General features: G+C 41.8%; 1 protein-coding gene and 2 non-coding genes across 3 annotated transcripts in view; 2 read left to right on the top strand and 1 right to left on the bottom strand.

Annotated features, from left to right (window-relative positions):
- The window catches only part of DNAJC5B (DnaJ heat shock protein family (Hsp40) member C5 beta), a 28,927-nt gene extending 16,720 nt beyond the window's left edge, over positions 1 to 12,207 (bottom strand). Inside the window, exon 1 of the mRNA XM_062502038.1 lies at positions 12,101 to 12,207. Coding sequence (XP_062358022.1) covers positions 12,101 to 12,207 — 107 coding nt within the window. The remainder of the gene's footprint in view (positions 1 to 12,100) is intronic.
- TRNAY-GUA (transfer RNA tyrosine (anticodon GUA)) lies at positions 6,698 to 6,786 on the top strand. Its single transcript is given in 2 exon segments — positions 6,698 to 6,734; positions 6,751 to 6,786. It is a non-coding gene; the product is annotated as a tRNA-Tyr (tRNA).
- On the top strand, positions 8,915 to 9,003 carry TRNAY-GUA (transfer RNA tyrosine (anticodon GUA)). The gene is given in 2 exon segments: positions 8,915 to 8,951; positions 8,968 to 9,003. It is a non-coding gene; the product is annotated as a tRNA-Tyr (tRNA).
- Positions 12,208 to 12,579: the final 372 nt, after the last annotated feature.

The raw sequence follows: 12,579 nt of genomic DNA, 5'->3' as shown, positions 1-12,579 counted from the left end.
GAGTTATGTAGCATCTTATTTGCTCTGTATCTTTCCTGTTGTGCTGTTTATCACCTCTGAGGGCTGGGCTCATGTTACTGTACTTTGTAACATTGGCTTATGATATGATAAAACTGATGGTCATGAGACTAATCTATTTGCAATCAAATAGTGTTATCTTCTCCATACTTCTAGAGCCATCTATTGGAAACTATTCCTAATTACATCTTTTATCTTTTCTCCTAGAGCCAATCTGTGGGGCATATATTTCCCACATCTTCCTCTTCTCCTCCAGGGTAATTATAATAGCTCTTGAGAATTCTGAGTATAGTCAGGATGTCCAAACCAGTATGTTCTTATTGCTATGTCTCCTGATTGTATTTCAGGCCTTGTTTAGACTTAAATGTTTAGACTTAAACAGTTATTTAAGGATACCACCCAGATCACTGCCCTGAGCCTATATAGTGGCAGGATGTGTGGGATAGTACAGGCAAGTATGTACAACAGTGGGCTTCTCGAATATTTTGGAATTTCACCTCTTAACAAGTTCAGAATCCTGAAAAACCAGTAAAATATTTGGAAGAAGCATGCTGCCAATCTGATAATTCCAGAGAGAAACAACTTGCTGCAATATGCTGCGGCCTGGTCTATGCCTAGCAAGTCCTGTTCAACACTATTTAGTACCCTCAAGGGGACAAGAAGGTCTTTGGATCTTATGACAAAATGTCAGGCACTTTGGCTACCCCAGTGCCAGTGCTAGATACTGCATCTGAACCAAAGAACCCACCTGTACGGATATCCTCTTCACATGAAGAAATACTGGAAGTAGAAGTCAGCTCCTTTAGTAAGAGATGAACGAGCCTCTTCTAAGAGTCATCAGCAGGAAGAAGGGGACAAGGCAGGCTACCAAAGCAGAGCCATTACAAGAACAAGAGGAGGAAGAGAGGAGGCTGCAGACTGAGGAGGAAGAAGAGGAAGAACTCGTAAATGAGGTGGTAACCACCTGATCCCTGTATCACAGCAACCAAGACCCCCTGATTCCCACGCATAAGCTAATTTGTCAGCTGGAAAGCCCTGGAGGGCTCAGCAGGACTCACTCATCCTGTAACAGTTTCATAAGGCCACTGTGAAAATCTGATGGAGAGTGGAGACCAACAGTAGATTATAGTTCCTTTAATGAAGCCATGCTGCTGCTGAGTGCTGCCATGCCAGACAGGCTAGAACTGCAATTTGAACTGCAGGCAGTTTGTATCAAAGGTAGCCAAGTGGCCTGCCACAATCAATATCTCTAGCATGTTTTTTTTAAATCCCTTTGGCAGCAGAGTACAGGTCACAATTTGCTTTCACTTGGAGGGACCTCCAGTACACCTGTCCTAGAGCTGGAAATCCAGCCCTACCATTTTCCATGGATTTCACCAAACAACACTAGAACAGGAACACCTGCAGTACACTGATGACATCATCATATGGGAAAACAGCAGACGAAGTTTTTGAGAAAGGAAAGAAATTTGTCCAAATATTCTGAAAGTCAGTTTTGCCATAAATCAAAGTAAGGTCAAGTGACTTACACAGGAGATCAAGTAAAGTAGCAAGATGGATGTCATTGTATCCCAATGAATGTGATCAACAAAATAACAGCTAGGTATCCACCAATTAGCAAAAGGGAAACACTAGCTTTACTAGGTATTTGAGGTTTTTTGAGAATATTTATTCCAAATTATAGTCTGATACAAAGCCCATTCTATCAACTAACCTGGAAGAAGAATTATTTCATTTGGGCCCTGAACAATGACAAGTCTTTGAACAAATTGAAAAGGAAAGAGTACACAGAGTAGCCCTCAGGCTGGTCTGGGCAGGACAAGATGTTGGAAACGTGCTGCAGCTGGGGAGAATGGTCGCACTTGGAGCCATTGGCAAAAAGCATCCAGGGAAGGCTCAAGGTTGACTCTTAGGGTTTTAGCATCAGGGACACTGAAGATTCAAGGCTGGCTATACTCCAACTGAAAAAGAAATATTGGCATCATGTGAAGGAATTTGAGCTGCCTCAGACATGATTAGTATTGAAGCACAGCTCCTCCTGGCACCCTGTCTCCCTGATTGCCAGTGCTCAGCAGGATATTCAAAGGGAGAGTCCATTCTACACATCATGCAACTGATGCTATGTGGAATAAATGGGGCACACTGATGAAACAATGTGCTTGAATAGGAAATCCCAGTGGCCCAGGAATTTTGGAAGCTATTGCTGACTGGCCAGAAGGCAAAGATTTTGGAATATTGCCTGAAAAGGAGGTGATGCGGGCTGAAGAAGCCCCACTATAAATGAAATACCACAAAATGAAAAATAATATGCCCTGGTGTGCTGTTTTTACCCTGGGGGGAGGGCACACTAAGAAAGTTTTCTCCATGAGAACTTCCTCTGTGGATTGATGGGACCAACTGGAGGTTGGTTTAGTTGTTGACAGCCTGAGAAACCAATTGGAAAAGTCGGTTCGCTCCGTGAATCACATTTGAAGCAAGTAAACGCCCGGAAAGCTCCTCTTGCATTTCCGGCCTCTCACAGTGGGCCCCGGGCTAGCCCGGGTCCTTCTAGCGGGGCCCGGCCCAGGCGGGAGCGGCTCCGGAGGCGGCTGGGCCCCGTCTTTAACCAGGGGTCCCAGTGGCCGAGGGGAGCAGAGCCCATTGCTGGATTCTCCCCTTTTCCCGGTGTGGCCGTGGCTCGGCGGGGCCCTGCCCTGCCGCCCTCACGGGCTGGGGGGAGGCAGCCGGGCCCGGTTCGGGAGAGCCCCCAGGGCTTTGTGTGCTGGGCAGGGCAGAGGGAGAACCCCCGGGCTGCGGCTGGAGCTGGGGGCGGCTGGAACCGGAGGAAAGCCATGGAGACACAGCCTTGGCACCCATTTCTCCTCTGGATGGACTCTGCGGTTTTCATCCTGTCCCTCCAGCGTGGCCTGGGCACCCTGAGATCCTGACACAGCTCCAGCATGGCCTGGCACAGCCCCTGCAACTTTTGTGTGAGATTTTAACTTTCTTTTTTTTCCCCAATGCTCAGATAAGACTTACAGACTTTTGTCTTTCCTTGGGTGAGAGGGAGAAGAACAGAAAAGATAGACTAAAGTCAATGAAGTAAAAAGCTAAGTTTCTAAATGGAAGGAGAATGAGGAGACACCATGAAGGTTGGCTGAAATATCTTTTTGTAAGTTATAGGGGTGGACTGTACTTCACGAAAAAATTCCTTTAAACCATGAAAAAAGAAAGACGGGGATGGGGAGCAAGTTGTAAAGTGTTTGAAGAATCCTTTGCCCCGAGGAAAAGAGGGGGATCTCTGTTCCTGGGAATGAAGTATGAACAGAGGGAAGTGAGCTGAAGAGAACTTTTGCCTTTGAGGAGCTCATCCTTAAAAGTAATACCCCATGACTTTTTAACATGGCCTGCAACTCGGTTCTGAAAAGACTGTAAAATGGGAGGAAATTCATGATAGCAGATCCCGGGCAGCTGTTAATCATGAAGAAGTGGAGTCAAGAGAGAACTGGCGATTTCCTCTCTTGGTAAAAGATCCTTATAGCTAGACAAAAACAAACTCCTCTCCCTAAAGTGAATTGAAAAAGATTATTTATGTAAGGAATTGACTGAAGTGTCCCTGTATGTTGTTAAGCGGTAACAAAGAGGAAAAGAACTGTTCTGAAAATCTGTTCTGGATTTATTATTATTATTCTTTGTGTCGTTAATAAAGTTTTTTTCTTTACTCCCTTTTTAAGTTTGAGGCCTGCTTTACTTTTACTCCTATTTCACAACAAAAGGTAAATATATTACAGTTGGCAAACCTTAAACTATTACATTTTTGGTGCGGGAAATGAACAAACTAAACCGTTACACCTGGTGAATCCCATCATATTTTGGGAAAACACCGAAGTTGAAAAGCTGCTGTGTGGAGTCCCATATACCTCACAGAAACTGCTGAATGACAAGGTGAATCTAGCCAGTTTTCAGAGGTGAAATAGAGAACTTTGTTGTAAAAGTACATCATATAGTCATGTACCCAAGACTCAGGTCACTGAGTAACATCAAAAATCCCAGCTGGTGGGTCAGGATGCTAAGATTGAAATGGATCAGGTGGATCTGGACTGGTAATTTAAGTATGAACTATTTACAGCTTAATGGGCCCATGATATCTCAGGCCATCAAGGAAGAAACACAATATATACATCACCTTCTGACTGAGGGGTGGACTTAATCATGGACACTGTCCATGATTATCCCTGAATGTGAAATGGCTTGAAATAAAGCAAGCCAGACAGTTAAAGCCTCTCTAATGGAGGACAGGGGCTGAAATAGAAACATGGGGAAGTCTGGCAGATTGCTGATATCACATTCCCACAAATGTGCCAATGCAAGCATCATGTGCTTACACTGACAGAACTGTAGAATTATTTAGGTTGAAAAAGACCTTGAAGATCATTAGATCCAAGCATTAACCCAGCACCATCAAGTCCATCACCAAACCTTGTCTCTAAATAAACATCTACATATATTTTAAATACCTCCAAAGATGGTGACTCAATCACTTTCCTAAGCAGCCTGTTCCAATGCTTGACTACTCTTTGCTTAAAGAAATTTTTACTAGTATCTATGGTGGAACTTACAACCAAATGGCTGGAAACATATTCTGTGCCTTATGCCACTATCTGGAATACTATCATGGGCCCTGAGAAATTAGGTAAAAATGAACCCGAGAAAGAACTGAGTCAGACAATGGTATTTATTTCAGAAGCAACCTGTTAGACATTTGGCTCAAACAGTATGGCATTGAATGGGTATATCACACCTACTACCATACACCAGCCTCCAGAAAATTGGACAGATGAACTGCTAAAGACTACATTTTAGAGAGCAATGGATGCTGGGACATTTTAACATTGGAATATACATTTAGTAAAAGTCACATGGTTAGCCAACACTAGAGGATCTTCTCATCAAACTGGCTCTGCCCAATCAAAACTGTGATGTACTTTTACAAAAGGGAAAAGTCCCTGCAGTACATAGAAATTATGCTGTGAAAGACAGGCTGGGATATTCCTACTTCAGGCAAAGGCAAACACATCCATGATACAGCTTTTGATCTAGAACTTGGGTGCACTTGGTGAGTAATGCAGAAGGATGGAGAAGTATGAGGTGTATCTCAAGGGAATTTGATTCTGTGTGAGAACAGGCAATGATTTGAATTGTGTTACATTAATTCCTATATAACAATTTGTAACATTTTGCTATGTTTGCTATATGCCATATCAAAATTATTACAATAAATATTTAGCTTTATTAATCTATGAAAAATGAGTTTTGATTAGACCAGGCTAAGTGGAGCAATGATAGAACCAGAACTGTCTTCAGAATGCAACAGTCCAACATCATCTCTCCTGCACCAAAGGACTACTATTAAAAGGAGACCAAAGTCATGGACTAAATAAACTCAACTGATATTTTAGGGAAATGGTCCATAGCCTAAGGGAAAGATATCTGCCTATGTATTATAAAAAGACCAGAAAAGATGCATTGGAATGTGTGGGACCTTGGCATGACATAAATGGTATAGAATAAGGCATAAATATTGACCTGGTTTCAGATGGGATTGTGTTAATTTTCTTAGTAGTAGCCGATACAGTGCTGTGTTTTAGATCAAGGAGGAGAATAATATTGATAATATTCTGATGGTTTAGATCTTGTTGAGCAGTGCTCATTGTAAGTCAAGGATTTTTCAGCTTCTCACACATCAGGGAGGAGACAGCCAGGACAGCTGACCCCAGCTGGCCAAAGGAATATTCCATACCATATGGTGTCATGCTCAGTATATAAATTAGGGGAAAAGACAACTGGGACCTGCTGCTCAAGAACTCATTGGGCATAATTCATTGAGTGAAAAGCAAACGTGTTGTTCATCATGTGATTTGTATATTTTAATTCTACTAATATTAGAGTTATGATTATTGTTACTATTTTTCTTGTTGTTGTTATTTCACTTTCCATTTCTTTTCTGCCCTGTTAAACCATCTTTTTCTCACCCTGTAAATTTTACTCCTGCTGTTGTGAAGGGAGTGAGTGATCACCCATATGATGTTTAACTGCCTGCAAAATAAAGCCACGACAGTGCCCAATCTTGTGCCTCTGTGTAGAAGACATGCAGTGGCCTCCGAAAAAGGCTATCAGGATGCATGGGAGCAGGTGACCCCACACATAGGAAAGGATATCAATGAAATGGAGGAATCTCAGTGGAGGGTGAGTAAGAACCTCACAGAGTGGAGGGAATCCTTTGCATGGATGAGCAAGAACAGTGAGAATGTTCAGACTGTTGAAGGAGAGAATCAAAGGGCTTAGGCATAACCTTCATGCTTGTAGGAGATTGCAGAATAGAAGAAATACTGTCCCTTATGTGATACTTGAGCAGAGGCCTGAAGACAGCACAGTGAAAGGGAATTCAGGAAAAATACAGCAGGATGTAGGTGAGATCAGTATGGCCCTAAGGAGAATCCAATTGTAGAAGATGACATCCAAGGAACTTATGGAGCATTTCTGTTTATGGTTTGCATGACTGTTTGGTAAGTGTTGAACAAGGAGCTACTGATGTTGGAGGTGAGTCTGTTTGAAGGAGGATGTGGTAACAGAAGTGTGATGGTGCACTGTGACTTGGGAAAAGCAATGAGTGAGGTCTGCCTGGCTATGTCCTATGCTTCCTTCGATAGCTCAGCTGGTAGAGCGGAGGACTGTAGGCTCCCTTGCATGGCCATCCTTAGGTCGCTGGTTCAACTCCGGCTCGAAGGAGTGACCTTTTGGCTCTGCCCCACATCCTGCACTGGCACTGCTGCCTTCTGCTCCTGCCCATGGGGCTCCCCAGAATGAGCTGCCCAGCCATGAGCTGTTGCCTAAGCTGTGGAAGATAACCAGCCAAGGCATTTTTTGGTCAAATGCTTAGGCAGGGCATGGTGATTCTGACCACTGGGGTGGTCTGCAGTCACCTCCAACAGGAAAGTGAGTAGGTGAGTTGGTGGTACGAGAATTATACGAATGGGAAGCCTTTGGGTACAGGGTATCCTGTGTCAAAGCTGGGTGCCTGGGAGATGAAATGAGGCTGCATGGTGGGGAATTAGCTCAAGTGGTAGAGTGCTTGCTTAGCATGTGAGAGGTAGTGGGGTTCATGCCTGCATTCTCCAATGCTTTTTCATTCCCCTTTCCTGGATACAGGACACTTTGTCAGGGATCCATCTCACCCCTGAGGACGCTGTGGAGAGATTTATGGTGTGCCCTGGATTTACAGAGGAGGATGACATCAGGAGCACTATGGGCAGTTTAATGGATTAATTGATTTTATCTTTTGCTTGTGTCCTGGGTAGCCCATAATGTAATCATATTCCATATGCATTGTGCCCAAAATTGTTACTGTCTCTGGAAAACCTTGTGACTGGAAATGGAACTCAAGAGCTGGGGCATTGTCAGGTCTTTTAAAAGACGGGATCTCTCAGGCATATCTCTCTTGCCTCTTGGTTTTTGCTCTTACTCTTTTGTTCACACAGGGAGACAGCTGAGGCAGCGTAGGTGGAGGCTCCCCTTGGTTTTCTTTCATTTCATTTCCTGAGAGGGTTGTTGCAGGTTTCCAAGGAGCTGCATTTTGTGGTCCTGGACTGCTTCAAAGCAAATCTCATGTGTCTAAAGTCACAACATCACACTAATGAAAGCATGACAGCCCCACTCTACATGGTTGCTCCAACTTGCCAGCAGTGCCCAGTGGGAGTAGGAAGGCATAGAGTCTGCCAGCTGCCTCCCTTTTCTCCTCATGAAAAGGTGAAGTCCCTCTGTGAGTTCCAGCCGGATTGAGTTCCAGCTGCTGGAGTGCCTTTTTTGACAGAAATGCCACCACCAGAGAGATAGGAAGGGCATTTGTCTGGTTTTGGACTATAGGTTTTCTCTTTGTTTTGTCCTTGCTCTCTGTTGCTTGTTGTTTAGAGGGAGTTTTTGTAATCATAGAGGTCTGGTATCTGTGCGGTTTCAGTGTTTTTTTCTCTCATTTTGTTCTCTCTGTCCACATGCAGTTGAAAGAGTGGGAGGACTGCCAACATCTTTGTCTCTCCACACACAATTGTTCATGGAGGGCACTATCCTGGGCAAAGGCTTTTCTCTGCCGCTTTTAATTTCTCCTTGTTCCCAGGGAGTCTTTGAGATTTAGAAACTTTGTAACTAGTGATTATTATTGTTATTTTTCTGGCCTGTTGCTATTTCACATTTTTGGTAAACTGTTATTTATTCATTTTTATCTACACTTGTTCATCTCTACTTGTTGGTGGAAGGGGATTGGCTAAAAATAAATTGAAGGTAACTCATTTTAAAGTGTCTATCCCCTCATCTTGACTTAAACCAAGTCAGCTTGGCAGTTCTCAAATATCCAGTCCAGTACAGAAAAGGACGCCAATGAAATGGAATGACCTCTGTGGTGGTCCACCAAGAATCTCGAAAAATCACTGGATTTCTCTTTAAGGATGGGCTGAGGAGAGTGGGCATGTTCAATTTACAGAAAGGGTGGTTCTGAGGAATTGTGGATGACTTCGTGGTACTTAAATGTAGGTCACAGAATTGAGAAATAGCTGTAATTTTTTGTCTTGTGCTTGAGCAGAGAGCAAAATACAGCACAGTGAAAGAGAATCAAGGGAAAATGCGGCAGGATATGGGTAAGATTGGTATGGCTCTAAGGAGAGTCCATCTGTAGAAGATAATGTCCAAGGACCTTATGGGGCATTTCTGTTTGTGGTTTTCATGACTGTTGGGTAAAGTGTTGAGCAAGGAGCTGTGATATTGGAGGTGAGTCTGTTTGAAGGAGGATGTGGTAACAGAGGTGTGATGGTGTACTGTGACTAGGGAAAAGTAGTGGGTGAGGTCTACCTGAACACGTCCCATGCTTCCTTCGATAGCTCAGCTGGTAGAGCGGAGGACTGTAGGCTCCCTTGCATGGCCATCCTTAGGTCGCTGGTTCAACTCCGGCTCGAAGGAGTGACCTTTTGGCTCTGCCCCACATCCTGCACTGGCACTGCTGCCTTCTGCTCCTGCCCATGGGTCTCTCCATAACAAGCTCTCGTCTGAGTTGGAGAATACTACTGCCCCAGGAGTGAACCCTTGGGTCAGGGCATGGTGATTCTGAGCACTAAAGTTGGCCACAGTTACCTCCAGCAGGATTGTGAGTGGATGAGTTGGTGGTATGAGAGTGATATGAATGGGAGGCCCAGGCTTTGGTTTCAGGGCATCCTGGGTCAGGGCTGGGTACAGGGTGGGGAATTAGTTCAAGTGGTAGAGTGCTTGCTTAGCATGTGAGAGGTTGTGGGATTGATGCCTGCATTCTCCAGTGCTCTTCATTCCCCTTGCCTTTACCAGGTGCAGTGTTCTCTTGTAGCTGTGAGGAGCTTTGGGTGGACCCAGAGGCTGTATCAGGTGGAGAACAGGACATTGGCATAGGCATGAGTAAGCCATAATCCTTCCTTGCTTGATAGTAATTGAAGGCCATTAAGAGCACTGTACACATTTTCTAATAAAATTCTTAATCACCAATGTACCATCACAGAGGTGACCTTTTGGAGCAAGTCCAAAGGAGGCACACCATGATGATTAGCAAGATGGGGCTCCTTTCCTAGGAGGAAAGGCCTGAAGAATTTGGGTTAATCAGACTGGAAAAGAGAAATCTTAATGTGACATAATTGGAGCTTCCAGTACTTAGGGAGGGTCTACAAAAAAGCTGGAGCAGGGCTTTTGGCATGGGCACACAGTGACAGGACAAGGGGCAATGGCTAGAAATTGGAAGAGGTAAAGTTTAGATTAGATACTACAAAGATATTCTTCACTATGATGGTGATGCACTGGAATTGGTTACCCAGAGAAGCTGTGGATGACCAGTCCCTGGAAGTGTTCAAGGCCAGATTGGATGAGGCTTTGAGCAACTTGGTATAGTGTGAGCAACCCTGAGCAGCAGGTTGGAGCTAGATGATCTTTAAATTCCCTTCCAACACAAACCACTGCATGATTTTATGATTTTCTTGTAAGTAGTCTATCAAACAGGATCGTTTGAAACTTCTGAAGAAAAGAAATCTAGTATCTATCTCTCTCCATATTACTCCCCTGTCAGACAAGAAAGCATAAGTCAAAGTACAGTTTAATTTATTATGCCAAAAAAAAGGTTCTAAAATTATTTTTGTATTATATTGAAGATAAACAGATCTCCTTTGAAATTCTGCTGATTAAAAGCCCATTAGCTTTACTCCCTGATAAATTAGATTGTGCCAAACTCCAAATAAAATCACAGAGTCATGTCCGTCATGTTTATTAAAAAGCAAATTTTGCCCTGGGCTGTGGTAGTATAATTAACAGTGACTTAATTAATAATGGCAGGAAACTCAGAATCAGGTATGTCTGGTTTTATACCTTCTACTAAAGAATACCATTTCAGCAGCAGATTTTTGGATTATCATATATTAAATTATAATTAAAGCAAATCTATGAGACTGACTCATCATCTTATCTTGCAAATATTTACAGCTACTCCATTAAAAGTGAATCCCTCTGACATTTCCACTTTAGTCAGAAGCAGCCTTTTTTTCTCTCTAATTACTAATAAAGATGGAGTAAGCACCACTGTCAGTTTTGCCATAGATCACTATGTAAATCATCCATATTCATGCTCAGTATTAAATAAAGTTAATTGCACTTTACATTCTTCCATGACAACTTTCTCCTTTGGGGATTTCCAGAAAATTAAATGCAAAAGCAACCAGAAAACATGAAGTTTGAGAGAGAAGATGATTTCTACAGCCAGGCTGTACTACAAGGACACAGAAGGTGCAAGTCATAAGTGAATTTGATACCATAGTATGCTTTTTTCCTAGTGGTATAATTATGCAAGACAACAGAACCATGGGATGTCAACAGTTCTCTTTCCATTATATGAAGATTTTGGACATTCACTACTTTTGCCTCCATTGAATATGTGCCTTTAGGAACAGAAAGCAGGAGAAATGCAATTTGTTCAAAATCATGGAGGACAGAGTCTTACCAAAATTCAAGCTAAACAATGATGCAAGTAGATCTATTTCATAAACCTTTTTGAGTTCATATATATTCTTACATTTGATAGGAAAAGTAATCTGTGTTAAATTTTCCTGGTAATACAGTGCAACCAACAATACCAGAATGATGCTGTAATAAAAGTTTTACAATATTTATTAAACCTGAAAGTACAAGTCTGACATAATTCATTGTCAAAAACATCTACTTCACATATGACGTTGAAATGTCTTTCAACAGCAGCTGAGCAAATTTAAGAGCAAAATTATCCATAAAATCCTCTTGTCTCACTTCTAGGTCTTATTACATTTCAACAATAAAATATTTGCCACCATTTTGATACCTTGTCTTTGACTCAAACTATTCTTCATGTCCTCTCGTCCTTTTCAATAGAGAAACTACCATTCCTGTGTCAGTATTTTTCAGTAGTTGGTTACACCCACAGTTAAAACCATGTACCTCCTTTTCAGCTCAAATAATTTTCAGATCCCAAGCACTGCTTTTGGTTATGCCTGCCTTCATAAAGTGAAGTATCTCACACCTAGCAATTTTCCCCTTCAAGGACATTACATGCTATAATCAAATAATCTATACCTTTTTCTTCTAAATTTATCTTTTCTTCTAAATAATCTTCCTTTTCTTTTCTGACAATATAAACTGATTGAACCTCTTATGTCTCACTCTAATTCTCAAATTGTCATTACAGCACTTGCATTTGCTTTACTTTTCAGCATACTTCAGGAAATATACTAACACAAGAACTGGATGCAGTATTCAAATAGCCCAGGTTAGTTTATCCCAACAGTCTGACCTCTCATTCACTTAGATGAAAACATTTCAGATGAATCACAGACTGCTTGTCTTACGAAATCAGTAGATTTGCATTGCATCATCTCTGGTTCTTTTCAGGCTCAGAAATTAAAAAAAAGGATTTTGACAATGAATGTCTACTGTGCAGGTAACTCAAAAGGTTTTACCATCATAATCATGCCAGATGAATAAGCACTTTTAGACCTGTTGCAAAGCACATTTTACATACCTGTAGGACTTCTTAATCTCATCATGTGTTGCTCCCTTCTCTAGTGCCAGAATTTCATACAACGCTTCACCTGATGTTGACAAAGTACGTTGCCTTTGTTCAGCCATGATAGCAGTGCTTTACCAAAGCTGCTAATGTAGAACATAATTTAAAATACCAGGGAGTGAAAGTATATATAGATAGTATTTATATTGTTCATTTTAATAGATTTCTATCAGGCAGCAAAAGGATAAAAATACAAGAAAGTGAATCTGGAATAAAATCATCTCTATATTATCCTCTGTCTTTTAATACATTTTACTATTTTATTTATATTAGGAGAAAATAAGAAAATGGAAAAGCAAAAACTAAAGAACAGAATCTTTTGTGTTGGGTAGCACTGTTCATATTAAAGGTTTGATGTTGCTGTCACTGAAATGAATAGATAAATTTGCTATAATATTAATACCCAAACATTATATTTCCACCAAATTTTATTT

Source organism: Cinclus cinclus, chromosome 1 (assembly GCF_963662255.1).
Source record: "Cinclus cinclus chromosome 1, bCinCin1.1, whole genome shotgun sequence".
Taxonomy (NCBI): Eukaryota; Metazoa; Chordata; class Aves; order Passeriformes; family Cinclidae; genus Cinclus; species Cinclus cinclus.
This window is presented reverse-complemented; position numbering and strand designations above follow the sequence as displayed.